The sequence below is a fragment of the Ambystoma mexicanum genome, chromosome 2q (genome assembly GCF_040938575.1).
Source record: "Ambystoma mexicanum isolate Mex_15411 chromosome 2q, UKY_AmexF1_1, whole genome shotgun sequence".
NCBI lineage: Eukaryota > Metazoa > Chordata > Amphibia > Caudata > Ambystomatidae > Ambystoma > Ambystoma mexicanum.
The window spans coordinates 115,455,774-115,475,929 of NC_090924.1; the positions used below are offsets into that span (position 1 = coordinate 115,455,774).

The window sequence follows — 20,156 nt, forward strand, 5'->3', positions numbered from 1 at the left end:
TGCTTAATCAATGTCCTATTTCATTTCTATTTCCTTTTTTTATGGACCTCTCAATGCGACGCCATTGAAAGCAGTCAAGAGTGCTGCATGGTGTTAGCTATCATGGCTGATAGTGTTGGTCCATGATTTTTCCCTCCAGCACCCAATTCCCCGAAATGATGGAATTTCAGAGAAACTCTCTTTGAAGATATTGCTCTTGCAGTAACAGCCAGACAGGCTTTAAGAGGGGAAAATTCTTTATCTTAGACTGGGCCAGACACATGGTATCAGAATTTGAGCACTATTCATCCATAAATTGTGATCATTAAGGCATCCTTGCAAATCTTTTTTCTATTTCTTGTGAGAAATACATCACCCAAACATCGAACACCAAATACTGAGAATCACAAAACAACAAATTTGTTAAATCTAATTTAGACACAGTTCATCGACAAAGTAGAGGGGGTGTGGGGTTGGGATGTGGAGGGGAACTGCGGGGGGTATCCCCCTGCTTTTTTCTTGAACTGTTTATACATTTTTAAAAACAATTCTGTGTTTTGTGCAGTGCAATAAAAGATTTGTTGTTTTAACGTAGATCTGTGAGGAACATGTTCACGATCACAGCCTGTACATTACATAGGAACGATGGGTCGAAGGTAACTTCTTAATTTCAAAGAAAACTACTTGACCCTGGAACTCTCAGAGCCTACACTCCAGTCGCCTGGTCTGAATGTTAAAGCTTGGGATTTTTACAGTGAAGTACATAAAGGAATTGCTGCATGGCAAAGGTTCTCTAAAACTGAGAATCCACTAAGATCCTGTTGGACCCTACTGCATCCATCTCCTCAGAACGGTGTGAAATACTGCTTTTTTGTCCAAAAATAAGTGACTGCTTAGGGTCCTGACTTTTTAAAAACCATATGATGTGAAGAGGCAGCAGTTCCTTGTCCCCTCCTCTCAACCACTACCGTAGCTGGGGATTTTCCACAGTTTGATTACCGCAGTAGATCCTCAATGGCCAAAGGCAGTCTAGCATTCAAGGTTTCCTCAGTTACTGTTCATGAGGTGAATGTAAATTAATAGATTTACATGGGGGTAGTTTGTCTAGTAATTGGCTACATTGGAAATTCCTTGTGGTGAGTCCGTTTAGGACCATTTGCAAGTAACTGTGTCCTACAGCATCTGGCCTTGATGAGGATTCTCAAGTAAACCATTCTCATCATCCTTGTTATACCTCACTGTTGCGGCCCACTTTTGCTTCTGCAAACTTAGTGTGGCAATTGCAAGTCTTCAGCAAAGTGCACGCTCCCAAGTCAACGGTTAAATGCACAGATTTCTTTTCTAGAGTTCGTTTTTTTTGTTTTTCCTCGGCCCATGTGTGTAAGATTCGGTTTCAGCGCACCGATAAAGAATCCCATGCATAGAATGCCGGCAGGGCTACACTTAGGAAACAGAACCCCACTGGTGTCCCTTGCATGCACTGACAATATGTGGGCCAACACGTTCACGCGTCCTTGGGAGGTACTGTGCATGCATGCTCCCGCAGACCTAAGTGCTCAGCTCCAGGGCCCTCTGGTTAACGATACTTATCTGCTGCTTTTTTCTTCCTCCTTTTTCTTCCTTGCGTCCTGTTTATCTTTCTCCCCTCCGCGCCATGTGGGACTGCACTCATAGTGCGTGATGATTTTTTTGGTAAGGCCCGGGCCCCTATTTGATATCTCCTGTTGTCCATGGACCATGTCTTCATGATTTGTGTCTCCCATCTGTCTCCTTCCGACCAGGAAGGAGAGCCTGCTCTGTGGTGTTGGGGGCTCTTTCTGTTTCATGATCTCTGTGGCTCACTTTGATGTTTCAAGCTCCCGGAATAGCTCACTCACAATCGCACACAAATACAGTCACTTCTACTCACCCTCATCCTGAAATTAGGTGATCTTAGCATAGCATCACACAGGAAATGTTTAGCACCCCTCACATACCTGCTTGTCTTGACCTACAAAATGCTCCTCTTCAAATGTCCCAAGCACTAGATCACCCTCTGATGGTTTGCACATGTGGGGCAGTCTATATTTAATCTCCCTCTGAGGAGAGTCTATCAAAGTGTCCATATAAGGCAGCAGTCTCTTGCCCCTTCATCCCCAGAGTAACATTCAGCTCATGTTTTGGCAGAATGTCTACATAATTTTTCCTCAAAATTCTCCCTGTGCCTCTCTGGAAAGGGAAGTATTCATTGTGATTACCCCCAAAGATTTGCAAGGTTGCCCTTATAGCAGTTAGTCTTCCTTAAGCTGATCACAAGAGCTCCCCTGTCTTGCTATTGGATGGGCTGCATTCCTCCCCCCACGCCCCACCCATCACAGCAATTCTTATTTTTAGCAGGATCTTGCCATGACTCCCAGTCTCGGATCTCCATGTTTCCACACCTTGAGTCGCTCTCTCCACCAACTTCCCCCTGCCCCCAATATTTCCTTTGCCCAATATGTGTGGAGAGTAAGGGCAATCATCATTTCTCTAGTTCCAAATACCACCTGGTGCCACCCTAAAATGGGTGGCACCTGCGTGTTTTGCCCAGACCACTTCCGGATCGCATTGGAAGCATGCACATACTCGGCCCTTCAATCCTTCATGTTAAGGTGCAATAAGCACCCTTTACCTGTCTCCAAGAATAAGGTTAGTAGAATTTGTGCATAGACTCTCACAGTGCCTGTTAAGTTGGTACATTCCTAGCACCCATAGTCTTCTTCTGATGAGGTAGTTGTTTTAATGTCAAAATGAAATCAAAAAGTGATAGCAGGGAAGGTTTTGAATAATTAACAAGGGGGGTCCTGGGAGTCCCTCTGCCAGACATTAGTCCTTGTTACGAGAGACTTACCCAGAGTCTTTAGCTCACTATCTTTCACAGAGAAGAAATATCCCAAACATATCAGTCTTTGTCCTGCCCTGGGGCAGTCCAGCACCGAAATGCTAGGCAATTCACCTCTGAACAAGAGTACCAACAGCATCCCCAGACATGTGTTTCGCTCTGGTTGGACCTCATCAGTAGGGAGGAGCTGTGCCTCTCTAAGAATAGTGAGCAAGGGGTCCATGTCTGGATTCCCCTAGTAACTTAGGGTGAGACCCAAAGTTACTTAAATATGCAAATTACCAATGGGGGTCCTGGGAGTCCCTCTGCCAGACATTAGTCCTGGTTACGAGAGACTTACCTCTTTGAGAGAGGCACAGCTCCTCCCTACTGATGAGGTCCAACCAGACTCAAACATGTGTCTGGGGATGCTGTTGGTACTCTTGTTCAGAGGAGAATTGCCTAGCATTTCGGTGCTGGACTGCCCCAGGGCAGGACAAAGACTGATATGTTTGGGATATTTCTTCTCTGTGAAAGATAGTGAGCTAAAGACTCTGGGTAAGTCTCTCGTAACCAGGACTAATGTCTGGCAGAGGGACTCCCAGGACCCCCATTGGTAATTTGCGTAGGGAAGGTTTTGAATAAAGCTTAACCACTGACTTTGTTCTAGGCAACGTTCCTCTTTTGCCCGCCTGTTCCATGGTAGATTGAGTGCAAACCTATGCAAGGCAGTCTTGATCCTACCACCAAGGGGAGCAGTCCCACCTAAACAACTAGGCCACATCCCCTCTGCACAGGGAGACCAGCAATGCCCGGGATGGTATGCCAGTCACTTACCTCCAGCGTTGTGCCCTGGCACTACCCACGTCTGGGTATACTCTCTCATCACTGACAAACCAAAGCCAAAAAGTGATAGATGACTCCATTACTTTTTGCTTTTAGTTAGTAGAGTGTCAGCACTCTTGCCCTTCCACTGATCTTTGAGTTGGTACTGTCCCCTTCTGCCTATTTCGTTGTAAAACTTAGCGTATTACCTCCAACCCCCCCAAATCCCCAGGCCTTTCTCACCATGCTCTCTACCCTTGCTTTGAATCTGGAACAGCCTATACTTGGAACATCAAAGTGACCCCCCCATATTCATAGTAGATAGATCATTTTGTCATTTCTTCCTCTTGCTTTCAGGGTGCATGCAAATTGTCCCTTCTTCTTGTCTGTCTTTTTCTTGCTTGTGTTTTCACTTTCACAATCAATACCAAATGTGAAGTTTTTAGAAGGTCAATCCAGCTTTTCATTTTGTTCCAATTTTATTTTTTGTTTAATTTGACAATTGACGCATTAGTCGTAGATCGGTTTAGTTTCTGCATATTTCTTTTCAACCTTAATTTAGACTTGCCGTACTAAAGTTCTCTATGTCCCACACGCAGGAAAGGTCTACCCCAGAATGTCATCTGTGGCCCGCTCTGGCCGTGATTCCTCCATAGTCCACTTTGTCTTTCACTGGGAAAGGAGTATCATTGTCCAACTCACCTGCCTCCCACATTCCGGGGGCCCTTGCCTGTAGTCCTTTCTATGCCACATTGGGCAGGGTGTCTCCCTAGAATATCATTTGTGCCCCATACTGGGAGAGCCAGTGAGCGAGCCTGTTCTCTTCCATTCTGGGAGCTACTACCTGGGTACGCCTTGCCCCACACAGAGAAGGGGGATCATGAACATACTTGGATAAGCTGTCCCAAAGTCCACTGTAGGTATCTTTCGTCCCACAGAGGGAGAGCGTTATCCCAGAGTAGCCTGTGGCCTTTCGTGTGCATGACATTGGGAAGAAGTATTTTCAAGTCCCTCTTGGGTTGAACTATGCCAATCCTTTCTGTCCCATGCTGGTTAATGTACTATAGTCCAGTGTTCCCCATTCTTGGACGAGAGGATCTCCCATAGCGATCTCTGATTATTCAGTTCCACTGAACATTTCTTTCCCTCATGGCTTACTAGCAATCTCTGATTATTCAGTTCCACTTAACATTTCTATCCCTCATGGCTTACTATTTCCCTCCTCCGTCATAGCCACAGGTAATGGTTCTGTGGGAGCTCACAGAAAGGAAAGATGTCTGCCAGGTTGCCCAACAACCATTGCTTGAACCTGCAGGGGGTCAGCTGAACACCTCCACTTCACACACGCGTGATCCATTGTAATTTCACTGACAGGCACTGCTTAGCAGCCGCCGGTAACACACCCCACCATTGCATGCATGTTTTGGACCGCAGCACGTGCCCTGCAGCAGAAATATGCAGAAAGAAGACTGCATGCGGAAGCTGGGGACCAGGAGGGGCAATTTACATCCCCACACACACTGGCTGCCCAACATTAGTCACAGTTGCTGTAGTTATTGCTCTTTCGGCATAAACCTGCTTGACTTTTCTTTCAGGGATGGGCAAGGAAGTTGGGAACTTGCTGCTGGAGAACTCACAGCTCCTGGAGACCAAGTAAGACTACGTTGTACACTCCATAAACACCTGAACCCTCCATTCCAGTTGAGGCCATGAACCTCAGTAGTCAGTTACAGGCCCCTCTATTGATCCTATTTCGGCCGGTGTAAGGCATTAAACATAGCCTTGGGTTGTGGATGTTTGCCCCTTGAAATATTATGGGACTAGGAATAGATGGGCACTAACCATAATGTACCACTTGATTAACCTCAGCTGAGCAGAATTATGCTCTAAGAAACCTGGGTGCCTGAAGTGTACCCTTCGTAGAGATCTTGATATGCTAGTGGGCTTGTCTTCTTGACCACTATTAAGGAACTAAGACCGGAGCCTTGTGCATCTGTACCTGTCAACACTGCTCCTGCTCTGGCTGAAGTGAAATAGACCAGCATGTTATCAGTCTGACTTCACTTGGCTTTACTTGTCTTTTCACTGTCATTAAAGAAATGCCCTAAATGTGGTGAAGAATGACCTGATCGCCCAGGTGGATCAGCTGTCTGGGGAGCATGAGGTGCTGAAGGGGGAACTGGAAGCCACCAAGCAGGCCAAATCAAAGATGGAGAACCGAGTCAAAGAGCTTGAGGAAGAACTCAAAAAGTAAGTGTGCATTCCATATATTGTTACCCATCAGAGTCTCTCAGTGTACCCCTTGCTTTGGGTACCCTATCGATCTGGGCATCCCATGACAATGAAAACACCCTGTCCATCGGGTGAACTGTTTGCCGTGGTCCTCACTTCCCAAGCAAGCAGACATTTTCCACATAACTGAGCATTGGGAAAGCACGCAACCATCATCCTGTAACCAATCAGACCCTACCCATGTCTTCCTAGCGCTGATTTTGGAAACTGCCTTAGAAAAAAGTGGGTGCGAGTTAGAAAGACATCACTTGTAATTGCAATAGTTACAAATGTCCACAAAGGGCCAAGTGAGTGAGAGGTTATATAGCATCTTAAAGCAAGGGTCGAGTCTACCAGGAGCAGAGCCACTGAACTATGAACTTATCGAAACTAAGCCCCCAATACAACAACTTCAACATAGACAACTCAACCATCTCCGTATCATCCTCTGTCAAGAGTCTAGGTGTTCACATTGATGCAAATCTATCGATGAACAAACAAGTCAGCGCCATAGCCTCTGCATCAGCGTTCAGCACCAAACTCATCAACGCCATTAAACGCTACTTATCCACCCCAACTGATTGGCCATAGCTAGAGCAACTATAGGAGCCAAACTCGATTATTGCAACGCCCTTCTAGCTGGCACCTCCGCCAAAAACATTCACAGACTTCAAACCACACAAAACAATGCCCTCAGAGCCGCCATGAGCATCCCTAGAAGAGACCATATATCCCACACCAGACGTGAAGCCCGGTGGCTCCAGGTCAAAGACCATATTACTCTGAAAATCCTCACCATCACTCACAGGTGCATCAACAAAACCGCTCCAGCATACCTATCTGAAGCAATATCAAGGACCACATCCACTCGCCCCACCAGAGCTCAGTACAGCAACCAGCTACACGTACCACGCATAAAGAGAGCCACAGCGGGAGGTCTAGGCTTCTCCTATATTGCACCGAAACTCTGAAACTCACTCCCTGCCACCCTTAGAGCTGAAACTTCCATCTCTGTCTTCCGCAACAACCTCAAGGCCACTCTCCTCAACTAGCAAGTGGAGGACTGCCTCCTCCACTTCTGCCATGTATATTGTAATATAAAACAAATGTAATATAACTATATTGTAACCTGTATATATACTGCTAATGAATATGTAACTATATTGCAACCTGTATATATATTGCTAATGACCATGTAACTAAGTAACTAAGCTTTGTACTGTAACAAGTGCCACGATGTCCTCGGGCTGTTGTGCGCTATATAAATACGAATAAAACAAAACAAAACAAACCAGGGACATCATCACTATGATAATCATGGAGAGTCTGTGTTTGGGGGCGAGGGCGGAATGAGTAGGGAAAATGTCCTGTATCAGGGATACAGGAGGGAGGGATTTCACTGAGGTGTCAACTTTTAAGTAGAGACTGTCCAAGTGAGAAGAAAGGGAACACGGTGGGGAAATAATCGGGAACCCAAGGAAGAAATGTCTAAATTTTAGAGTGCAAGCTCGACCAGACATCTGTATAACAGAGAGTCTGGGGAGACTCAACTGCAGAGAGCAGAAAGTTCTGTTGCCTTGAAATGAGAGAGCCTGTCCAGCCGTCAACATAGAAGAAGCTACAATGGATATAATCTGTAGCAGGAAGGGTAGATCGGGGAAGAGAAACAAAAGATATAGGCCCTCATTACGAGTCTGCCGGTAACCTGCCGGTGCTACTAGCGGGTTACCGGCAGACTCGCCTTGCCGTTTCTGCCACCTGATATCCGGGTGTTACTGGGATATTACGGGCGCCGGAGGAACAGTAAATTCCCAATCCCGTGGAGTCACTTAGGACTCCATGGGAATGGGAACACTGAAGCACTGGCACAGTTCGTAACAGTGTCGGTGCTTCAATGAAAAATCTGCCGGTAGGGGCCTGAACGCTCAGCAGGTCACGCCTGTCGGTAGTTCACGGCCCTGCCGTCAGATTTGTAGTTGGCCGGTCTGGGAAAGGTGGCGGTATCCGTTGTTACCAGCACGTTTTTCTGGACTGGTACACTTGTAATGAGTGCCATAGACTTTTCCGGCACCAAGCTCTCTCATGTCAGCCATGGGTAGTTCATCCAGTGCTGGTGTGTTTTTGCATTAGTGTGGCTATATGTTTGGTTATCACTTTCTGAATGCAAGACTAAGGGTACCAAAGAGCAAAGAAAAGTAGGCCTTCATGAGATACTCTGATCACGTTAAATCGCCCAAGATCGCCGTAGAGGAGACACCAGGTGCAGAATAAATGGAACACTTGGCTTCTATGCATAAGGGCAGAAAGGTAGATATTCTCTATTATTTTTCAGGGCAAATACAGGAGAGGAAGAGGGCGAATGGGGGAGTGGGAGAGAGAGAGAAGAGAGAGAGAAGGGAAGTGTGAGAGGGAGAGATGGAACTGCCACAGCCAAGGTGTTGACAGGGAGATGAAGAACAGGAAAAGAGCTAAAAGACCCATTGTCTGTTATTGAAATGTGAGAAAAAGTGCAAACAAAGCTACAAGAGACTTTGGATATAAATCATCAACATAGACACCTCACCTGGCCCTGGCTGCCAAATTACTCTTGTTCACTACAGACAGCACTCTGTCCTACTGGCAACATATCAACGAAAAAGGCCATACAGCCTAATAACAGATATACCTCCTCCAGAAGAAAAGAGTCTTCCATCCACAGGAAGCCCTGGTAATCTCTCACCTTGATGGGGAAATGCCCTACTCACCGGCTTTATGCTGACGCACCTGGTCCCACTTAGGGTTGCCCAACACACCACAGCCCGACTCCTAGCAGGCAACAACAAATGTGACTACATTTCTCCCATTCTAAGGGAGCTGCACAGTTTTCCCATCCCAGCCAGAGTACCCTCTCAGACTGCCTGCATTACCTATAATTAAACTACTCTTTGCACACCTATACGCCTAGCTGCAAAACTCTGTAGCTCAGGTGGGTTGTGCTCCCCCAGGAGTGGGGTCATCGCAAGGCTGGAGCTAAAACAATCATTCAATGAAAAAAAAACAGGAAAATGGCTTTCTCTTGCCCCACCCCTGCCTACAGGAACACCATCCTGGTGGCAATGCAGACAGCCCCAGTGCTCTTGCTGTTCAGAAAGAACCTCAAGACTTACTCTTCAGTCAACACCTAGGTGCCACGCAGACTCCTTGCGTTCCTGCATCACGTCCCACCCTCACGGCCGGGATAGCCCACCCACGCCGCATATTGGAACCCCCCCAACCTCATATGTTATCCTTGAAGATGTGCACTTCTCTCTTGCTTCGTAGCTAAGTTTGTCTTGCATAAAAAATCTGAATACAAATACACTACAGAGAAGCTGTCTTAAGTGTGAGATAGAAGAGACATTCCATTTCATATCAAACAAAACACAGCTGATGATAGCATTCAACGGTTAAAATAAGAGAGGGACAGTCCAGATGAGCATGACATGAGGGTTTGGAGCAAAATTTGTTAATATTACAAAAAATGACTGCGGGGAGGCGGTGGGGGATCCAACCAAAGTTGTACGTGCAGCATTTCTCTACATAACATGCCCTGATCTTGAACATGCCCTTTCCACCTTTTGCCTAGCTCTTCAACATGTAAACTTCTGCTCACAAGGACTTGTATCTTTCAATCTCATGCTGATCGTAGCCTAATGTTTTCTTTCCTAGGGCGAAGTCTGAGGTTATCGTAGCCCGGCAAGAACCCAAAGAGGAGGTGGAGGATGTAAGTACTTGAAAGTTTATTGCTTGCTGAACCATCTGTTGAAGTTGAGAAACATGTATTAGTTTGTTGAAATGCTTTGGTGGTCATGGCTGAAATTCTGAAAGTCACTTGCTTCGATCTTTACGAGTTGAGGGGAGTTGTTCCACTTGTGAGTGTAGAGCGACTCTAGAGCAATTTGCATAGGTGCACAAGCTTTTCTCACTTGTTCCATCAGGTTGGGAATCCCCAAGTAAATTTGAAACCGTCTTTTTACAGTGTCATTGTTGCAGTCCATCAGCTTCATTTGGGTTGTTTTCTTTCCAGCCATTGAGAGGATTTCTCAATAAGCCTCCCTCAGCTGGATGCCTTGGGATTCTTTTCTGCACTGTTGATGTCTGAAGCCATCATAGCAGAGCATCTGACCTCCCGAACAAAATATTTACAGAATATATTCACATTACTTATAAAATCATTCATGTAGCACTGAGGAACTTTTACGACAACAGTTTTAGTTTTATTCAAGACAGGTGTGGCGTCTAGATCTAATATTCAGAGGACTTTTGGCAATTTACTACCCCTCTTGGTCTCCTCTTGCTTTTCTTCTCAGACCATGTCTGAAATGCTAAAAAAAAACAATGTTGCCAATGAATAGGCACTTGAGCTTCCAAAGAGCTGGACAAAGGTGTTCTGGTGGTGTCCAGTTTGCACTGGTGCCTCCTCCCTTTTCCTCCTCTCCCTGGGTGGTAGCGCTAGAAATCTTGGTGGTGATTGTTGATGCTTTCATGTTGATTTACTGTTCTGTTTGATGCCCCCCCTTGGTAACCACCCCCCCCCCCCTAGTATCTGGGCGTCCATGCCAACTTTTACTGTGAGAGATGTTCCCAAAATCCCAGACAGGCAGTCTCTCAGGCAGGAAGCTGGAGGTAACCAAAGGCACTGGCGGGGGGAGGGGCCGGGGTGACCAGGACACGAAAGCACTCAGAGATTACGGTATAGGAGCATCAACTGGGGAATTATCAATAGTATTGAAATGGGCATTTGTAGCGCAACACTTGTTACTATGAGCTGACTTAAGGAAAGGGAAGTTGTCATGCTACACAAATGAAAATGGTGCCAGTCTCATGCATCAGCCATTTTAACTCCCTCTGAAGCCATGCATGTTGGTAGTTCTTTTGACCTTGTCTGCTTTATGGAATGCTGGCACGACTATAAGAGCTGAAGAGTCTGATACGGGAGGTACCAGAATGGACCCATGTAGGAAGGAGGATGAAGTTTGAGCAGTTCAAGGAAGGCATGTCTTTGTTTAGGGATAGTCTATGAGGCAAATAATTTTCTTTCTTGTTTTAATGACCAGTACTCTAGGTTGACCTATACGTCGGGCATGAGTTATCTCTGAAGGCGAGAGACCGCAAAGTAGTTTGTGAAATCTCTGGGATAGGACCCGGAGTACAACGGAGAGACAGGATTATAATGCATAGTGGTGCTTCAGGCGGGGTTCACGGTGCCCTTTAACTTCACATGCTACTGCTTCGTTGTACGATTTTCTTAAATGATGGAGGGTTAAGATGGAGAGGGAGTTATAGCTTCTGCACAACGATAAGCAACATGGAGTAAAGAAGAGACCGAAGGGAGCCTCAAAAGCCTTATTATTCTAGAAGGTGTGCTATTGATTAATGCTGCTGCACTACCTTTAATTCTGTAGCCCTGATTGTTGTAGCCATAAATTGCCACTACAAAGTGGTGGTGACAAATGGAGGCAAGAGGTCAGACAGTATCTTGTCGGCCGTACGAATTGAAACGCTAGAATTACAAAGGGACTACTGAAGATGTAAAAGCACCGGCACATTCTCTGTTTACTGGTGTGGATAAACCGTTGAATGAGCCAAGATTAGATATAGAAATGGGTTGGGTGAAGGCAGTGGTATCACTAAGCCTGCAAAGAGTGTTAGATGCAGGACTGTATGTCTAGATGGAGAACTCACAGGTTAAGCGATTGCCTCTAATGTAGGGCAAGCCTGAGCCTGCACTTCACAAGGTCAAATCCACTGCAGGGCCGACTCAGCCCTTTGTCCTTCTGAAGTCGAATAATTGAGCACCATTATGCTGGGTAATAGCATTCACTATTATAGCATTTAGAAGTGTGAGGAATCTAGCATGAATAAATACAAAACTCTGATATTGTTATTCATCAAAAGAAGCTTTGGAGGCCAATTTTGAGTTTGCTATAAGAGCCGGTCACAGAGACAGATGCATAACCAAAAGTACTGTTGACGATGCATTAGAGCAATCTAGATGCCTTCACATCGGTATGGAGCAGCATGCACAATCTCAATTGTAATTTAGCAGACCGACTGCCAGCTGGTTCAGAGACCTCACAAAATGAAGCATTGGCAAAGCTAATAATGCTAGAAAGTAATTAATAATGTATGGCACACTTCATACACTTCATGTTGTATTACTCCACCTTCTGATTGTTGCAAAAATGGATGTCAGAATTATTACTCACTTGTGGTACTCAATTTATCAATATGGGGTGGGAGGGTTAAGGGCTGAGTAGCCCTGACCGTGAGAATGCGCACATCATCTTCCTATTCCCAAGGTGAGCATGTTGCGCTTGAGCTATCCTTGCCACTCAGTAGGCATGGGGTTGGCAATTGCGCTGGGAGAACCTTCTGAATTGCTGAACACTCCATAAAATACCCCATTAACCTACTACAGATATAGTATTGAGGATCTAGGAGCATTCACCTGTAAGCGCCTTCTATAAATAACTATAATCAGAGAAAACATTGTCACGAATTATGAAGGTTTCCCTTCTTAACACGCGCTCCGTAGATAAATCCGCTACAGATATACGTGAATACATCCTGGATAACCAGGTTGACGTCATGTGCATCACAGAGTCATGGCAGCTGAACTCTAGTGGTCCTAGTATTGACCTGGCCACTCCAGATGGTTTTATGTTCTTTGGGCAAAATAGGGAAATAGGTAGGGGTGGAGGAGTTGCAATTATAGCCAGGTGAGACCTAGCTTTATTCCAAAAACCCATATCTTGTGGAGGCTGCGAAATTATGATGTGGACAATCCCCACACCCAACAACTGCTTGAATATTATCCTGTTGTATCATCCCCCTTGTGATCCGCCGACTTTTGTAGAAGAAATGTCACACATCCTAGCTACCATGAATAAACCACATAGCTCAACGATTGTTTTGGGTGATTTTAATAGGCACTTGGGGAAGGCGTCAGATTCTAATGCTTTGGACCTAGAACAATTGTTGCAGAATAATCCATTTGTGGTCCTGAATAAAGAGCCTACACATAAACAAGGCAACATCTTGGATTGGATTGCGGTTAGGAACCTACCTGTTGTTACATCGGCAATAGAACCTTGTATCTGGTCTGATCATTTTTTTGTAATTTTGATCTACAACTTCCTATCTTTCTCACACAAAGGAAACATGTTATCAAGAAAGTCATCAATAGGAACTTAAATAACGTTAAGGCAATTGATAAAGAATGCTGCCTTAAGGAACATTTGGCTTCTACTACTGATTATATTTATTTATTTCCATTTATAAAGAACACAACTGCCCTAGGGCATTGTGGCACTGTTACAGAATAGTCACTTAGGCGCAGGTTACATTGGAACAGATCTTAGCTGAAAGATTGACATACAATATATATGTTGTTAAATACATGTAATATACATATTCAGTTCATGATCAATACGTACATGTTACACAAGTACAATGGTGTAAGTGATAAATGGTTACAGGGCAAGCAGCGAAGAAGGCGTGGTCTACTTGAAGAGTATGGTTTTCAGAGCCTTTCTGAAGGCCATGTAAGAGGTTTCTTGATGAGGATACTCCGGACTTACTCGCATTAAAATATGAACAGGTCCTTACTGTACTGTTGGGTAAGTTAGCCCCTCTAAAACTTAAGGCTGTTAGAGAGAAATCCAATAAACAAAAATGTTATACATTACATCTGGTTACATGTAAGCAAATAAAATGGAAAGCAGAAAGAAACTGGGTAAAGCTGCAGACACAGGAGAGAAAATGAGTGGAAAGAATTAGAAAAAATCTATTGGAAAGACATTTTTAAGGCAAGTCAGGAATACTTCAATACACAACTTTTGAATGCAAAAAATGAGTCAAAGAAACTAAAGTTTTCAAGAACCTAGAAGAACCACAGGCCCAAATAATAAAGGTGGACCTCACACAGGAGGATTGTGAGACAGTCCAAAGAGCCTTTGCCGATAAAATTAAGATAGCTCAGGGCAATATTGTAAACATCTAAACCAATGCACATAGATGCAGGAACATCGAGGCAAGGCAAGAACATATTTGCCTTTACAATTGTTAAAAGAGATGAGCTGGAGCAGGTCCTCAAAAGAATGCATCCTCCCACATGCCTGGGGGACATTATTCCTGCAAAAATTGTTTTAGAACATTGGGACATCTTTACCCCTTTTTGCTGCGTTTTGTTATGTAATGCCACATTTATTAACAATCACGTGCCAGATCTGGTGAAGAAGGTGACTGTTAGTCCTTTGATTAAAAAACCTGGGCAGGATCATAAAAATTGAAATAATCGGAGGCCCATAACAAATGTACCTCTTTCATTAAAATTGGTAGATAAACTGGCAACTATTCAGCTCCAGGAACATGTGGAAAGCCAGAAGATTCTCCACACTAAGCAGTTTGGTTTCAGATCTTTTCACGGCACAGAGAGCGTCCTCCTGGATCTTCAGTCATAAATGCCTTGATATCATGGACAGGAGCATGGAGTGGCTGCTGATTCTATTGGATTTATCAGCAGCCTTCGACCTTGTGGACCAGTAAAAATGACTCACTAGACTTGTGGACCATGGAGGGTGCTCTAGTGGAGCTATTGGTTGGATCAGGTTGTTTCTTCTTGACAGGAAGTCAAGAATAGTCTGGGATGATGCGTGCTCCAAGCCTGAGCTAATAAAGTGTGGTGTTCTGCAGGGAGCATGCCTCTCCCCGGTATGGTACTATTTCACATATTTTGTCGTACTTTGTGAAGTTCTGGATACACTGGGTGTGCATTTTTCAAATTACACTGACGACACCAAGCTTATTATTGAATTAAGTGGGGTCTATGAGAAAGATCTGGCAAATATAGAACAAGTGTACAAGGCCATACAAGTTTGGATGACAACGAATGGTCTCTGTCTTAATGCCAAGAAGACGGAGTTCCTCATTTTTGGCTCAAAACAGGCACGTACTAAACTTTCAAATCAGTACAAAGGTTTTACTATAGAAGGTTACTATATTAAAACGGTATCCAAGGTAAAGACCCTGGAAGTGATCTTGGAACAATCCCTGTGTGCTGAAACCCATCTAAGTAGTGTAGTCAAGAAAGCCCAATATCATCTAAGGTTACTTAGACTAGTGAAGCATTATGTATCTTTAGCAAATTGTACAATACTGGTGCGAGCTGTTATTATGCCGAGGTTGGACTATTGTAGTGCTTTACTAGCTGAGGCCAGCAAAGGCTGCATTAAAAGACTCCAGAACGATGCAGTCTGGATTATTAAAGGCACTACAAAACGAGACCCAGTGTCCATACATAGGAGAGAGCTTCACTGGCTCCCAATAGAAGCCAGAATAAGGATTAAAGTAAACAACATTGTGCACAAGTGCCTGTACGGAAAGGCACCTGAATATCTAAAAGAACAAATGGTACTGGAGAACATTAACAAAGTCCCCCGGTCAAAGGATTCGATGCGCCTGACTCAGCCCAGATGCAAACGAGTCTGAGGTAATGGACGTTCCTTTGCCACACAGGCAGTGTTGACCTAGAACAAACTCCCTGTGGAGATGTGCTGGGATGAAAATAATATCACTTTTAGGAAATGTCTAAAGACATTGGGCCTCATTACGACCCAGGCGGTAAGGGGTTTACGGCAGCGTAAACAGCGCCGACCCTTACCGCCTGAGTACGAGGTCCCTTAGCGCCATGGAGCTTTTAACACCTGCTTTTAGCAGGTGTTAAAATCCATGGTGCTAAGGGACCATGGAGTTAATTACGCCACCGTAATTTACGGTGGCGTAATTAACGCCTTCCCCACTCCCATTATGCCCTATGGGGCAAAAATGGGAATGGGGAAGGGTAAATGGGGATTGGGGACTTACCGCCCCGCCAAGGTCGGAATGGGGCGGTAAGTCCGCCAACCACCATGGCGTAAACATAGTTTACGCCATGGTGGTAAAGTCACGGCCCAGGCGGTAACTTACCGCCTGGGTCGTAATGAGGCCCATTGTTTGCCTAGAATGTAATCTGTTGGTTTCGTCGGGTTGTATGTCTGCGCCCTGATGCCTGCGGGCTCCGGCGCAATATAAATAAATAAACATAAACATAACATAAACATTTGCCAAGTCTGCCTAGTGGTAAAACTTGTGTTAAGATGGCAACAGCTGGTAAATGATGTTAGTAACTGGTGAAGTCCCTAGCAACACCTATCTAATGCCTATAATCAAGCTAAAGCTGTTGACTTTCCTAGTGCATGTTTAACAAGAATGCAATCCAAGTATTAGGGATATCACTTCCAAAGGGCTGAGGCACACTTGGCTGTGTTTACAGCGGCCTTTAGACCATTACATTGTGACAGGACTGCTTAGAAAAAAACCAATAGCAGTTCCATTAAATCCTGTCCTTTGATGTTACTGCCCAATAGGATTTGCTAAAAGAGATATAAGGAGAGTGTCTTTTTGGCGGGTAGGGATTGGTAATGGGTGAGAATGAACCAAGAGATTAATCGGGCCATGAAGTGTCAATGGGTGGTTAAAAAAAAAAAATCAAACAACCACAGGCGGGATATCCCTCTTCCTGGCATGGGCACAATATGCCACGTTTTGGGCAAGCTTTGACCCTCTGAGCCTACTACAGTAGTGATTTGGCACAGTATAAAAACTTCATAACATAGAGCAAAAATGCTGGATATTGCCACAATGAAATAGACAATTTTGCTTATTCTTCAGAGATGTGAAAATGGGCAGTTCACATGTCTGCCTTGCAACCAACTCCGACTGTTGTTACTCAAACTGGATTCCAAGTAAATTAGTTGGCCAGATCACCATACCCATTTCCAGTTTTAAAGACAAATTCATTTGTGTTTCAGGCACATTCTCTCCACTTTGGCTCTGAAGGATGCTCAGTGCTGTACATCGTGCATAGATCATCCAGTAAACGGAGCTGTTGTTAGCCTATCCTATAGACAACTGCATCTCAGGGAAGTAATGGGAAAGGAATTGTTTAGATGCAGGCTGTTCCCAGCTGTGCCCAGCAACCCCTGGGTGGTGTCCGGTCTCCACGACGCCCCAAGAATCATCAAAGTTTTGCTTGCAGGGCCCAGTTACTCCTCGGTCAGCAGCCTCATGGCAGTATCCTTAGCAGGGAACCTGCATACTGAAAGCCACCATAACCATGAAGGGTCTTCTGGGTGACCTGAAAGAGCCCCTTCCCACTCCTCAGTGCTATGAGGTGGGTTTACTGTGGCATACACTGCTGTTCAAGAAACCGGCATGTAATAGCATTATGGTATCAGTCATGTAACACAGCTGTGCATAGACTGCACTCTGAGACAATATATAATGTGACAATCACATCATCGCCCCCCCCTTCTGAATACCAGCCCTGCAACATGTCCTGGATTGCATCTGCAAATCCATACCGGCCCTTCCTGCACTTTTGTTCTCCATTTACATTCACCTTTCACATAGCCTATTCTAGACCGAGCCACATTTGGCCTCCTGGCTTGGCAGTCCTGAATTACTATTCAGGAGTTTTCCTCTTGGGAAAATGTAAAAGGTAATCAGGGTTTTAAAAGCCACCAAAATTTACTGGGCATTAAGAGCACCTCTGGAACCCATCATGCAACCAAACGCTGTGTGTTATCCACTGCATTTTGCTTCTCTAAGCTTCTTCAGGTAGACTTTCCTTTTGATGCCAAACACATTTAGAACATACCTTCTTTTCTGCAGCTCAAACATATTGTCCACCTTAGTGAATCCACAGGCACACAAACCATCACAAAACATTTATTTTCTCCTCCCTCATCACCACATCCCTATGTCTGTGACCTTTCACCTGCATTCCCATACTTTTCATCTTCTCCCTACTCACTTTTCTCTGCACACTAAGGTCTAGGCACCCCAGGCAGGGACATACTGTGCCAACCACCAGACAAGCCAGATGCTCCGCAACTGCTATGCTAGTGTTTTGGCGTAGTGTAGGAACATTGTAGGATTGCATAACAACCCATCTCTTTCCTGTCCCTTTACTCCTGTGCCAACAGTTTCCTGCACTCCTATGCCAAAAGTATGCCAATAGTTTTGGCTTCATAGGGGGAAGTAAAGGGCCAACTACTAGCCAAAATATGTCAACTTTTCTGGTTATAGCCACAAACGTGATGGGTGGAAGGTTTTGAATGAATCTGAACCAGTGGCATTGCTCTGGGCATCCTTCCACACCACTGTTTTTTTAGCCCATCTACGCCATTACAAAAGGGATCCAGCCATATGCAAAATAGTCAGGTACTGCCACCAATGGTGGCAGCCCAGCCAGAGCTGCTCAGCCAGGTCCCCTCTGCACAGAAACACAAGCAACCCCAGACATGTTTTGGCCTTGTTGGGCCTCCCCAATGAGGTGCAGCTTGGTTCCCTATGGCGCAGCGAGCAAGGGAACCACGTCTGGGCATACCCTCTCTCACATAGTGAGACAAACTATAGCTTTTCTGGTTTACACTGAGAATCATTTAAAAAATGAGGGGAAAATGCAACTGAAGACATTGATCACTAATTGTAAGGGTCCTTTACGCATCTATGTGCAATAGAGAAAAAGAAGGGTTCTCTGAAGATTTATGAAGGATCTAGAAAAGCGGTGTGTGAACATGTGTATATAGCTAGATATTGGTTTGCACATTATGATTATTGGTGTGCTGGAACCATATACAACAGGGTCAGAAGGTTTACAGGGGAACGGTATGCGAGATTTGGATGTATTTGAATTCATGAGGGCGCAAGGTGCTTAGCACAGAAACACTTCCAGCAGAGAACAAAATATTTGGGGCAATCCTGCATCAGGTGCTTTACATTGGAGAAAATGTTAGTGTGCATTTGACTGTTTTGACTGGTTGCAGGGGATAAGTAGTGCAGAGACCAGGGACTGGACACAACAATCCACGGTAGAAAAAGGATGTTATATTCGGTGGAGATGGGTACAGGCTGTTCAGGGAAGGGAAGCGACAAAGCAAGCAGTACGTTCAGGGGCCTGCTAGACTCAGAAGGGGCAGCTTTAGCAAAGATTTTGGGAATGGATGGCTGTGTTTTTTTTTTCCGACATTGGGTAATTGGTCCCAGTGATGGGGCCAAGGAAGCAGAAGCAGCAAAAGTGGGAGGATGCTCAGGGTGGTTGTGGAACAGGGAGATTAAGGAGGATGCCAGCGTGATTTTAAGAGGCCAGCCATAGGAATTTAAAGAGGGGCTGGTTTCACAGAGAGCCAACTGGAATGGATGCAGTTTTAGGAAGTGCAAGTAGTATTTTGTTTAGTGGGGAGAAGGAAAGGAGGAGGCTGGCACAGTAGTCAAAGTGGCTGAGTGCTGAGCATTAGTATGATGGTTTTGGTGGATTGGTAGGGGAAGAGAGGGTGGATCTTCCTGATGTTGGACCAGTTAATCCTGGCCTCAGTAAGGGTAGAAGTGATAAAGTTGTCTAGGTTGAGATCGCTGTCATAATGGACCCCCTTGTGACTTCGAGAGGGGACAGTTTGTCAGGTGAGAGGAGCGGCACAGCATTAGAAGCAGACAGGTGGACTACTTAGGTTTGGAAGAGGTGAGCATTTGACAGCAGAGTGGCATCTAGTGGCGGATTGCCGAGAGGCAATTCGGGATGTAAGCAAAGAGGCCAGGAGTAGAAGTAGAGAAGGAGAAGATTTCTTCATCTTCCACAAAGGTGGTTGGAGAACTCAAAGATGAATCGACAGAGGCCGGAAGTGTAATGAGTGATGAGTAATGAGCCAGGGACATTGTTTTTGGGGAGGCAGTCTGGAACGTTGGTCTAGTCCGAGCTGTCTGTGTGCCATGAGATGAAGGACGACCAGTGAGAAAGGTAGGCGGAAACCCACTCAAGAGTGGTGTCCTGGATTCTAAGGTTGGCAATGATCTGGAGCATATATAGTGGTCAGCCATTTCAAAGGCAGCAGGAAGGTCCAGAAGGATAGAGGAAAGTATATGATGATTAGCAGAGACGGGGAAATGTGCGTGCTGTTTTAGTGTAATGACTACGGAATGAGGACTGCAGATGGTGACAGAGGTCTTTAGTGTCCGGGTAGGAGGAGATCCACTTAAATAAAGATGAATCATTCAAGGAGTTTGGAATAGTGGATAAGGAGAGTTACAGGCCTTTTGCTAGGAATATTGTTGGGGTCAGACGAAAGCTTCTATAGGTCCGGTAGGAGAGTAGCTATTTTGTATCAGGCCAGGTCGATCTCTA

The 20,156-nt window shown here is 45.1% G+C and overlaps 1 protein-coding gene across 12 annotated transcripts in view; it reads left to right on the plus strand.

The window, feature by feature from the left end:
* The window catches only part of MAPK8IP3 (mitogen-activated protein kinase 8 interacting protein 3), an 892,115-nt gene that overhangs the window by 546,467 nt on the left and 325,492 nt on the right, over positions 1–20,156 (plus strand). For 10 of the 12 annotated variants that reach the window (XM_069646979.1, XM_069646985.1, XM_069646980.1 and 7 more), the window contains 4 exons: positions 1,654–1,671; positions 5,239–5,296; positions 5,741–5,893; positions 9,602–9,656. In XM_069646979.1, coding sequence (XP_069503080.1) covers positions 1,654–1,671; positions 5,239–5,296; positions 5,741–5,893; positions 9,602–9,656 — 284 coding nt within the window. The remainder of the gene's footprint in view (positions 1–1,653; positions 1,672–5,238; positions 5,297–5,740; positions 5,894–9,601; positions 9,657–20,156) is intronic. The other 2 variants (XM_069646981.1, XM_069646982.1) reach the window with 1 other exon arrangement.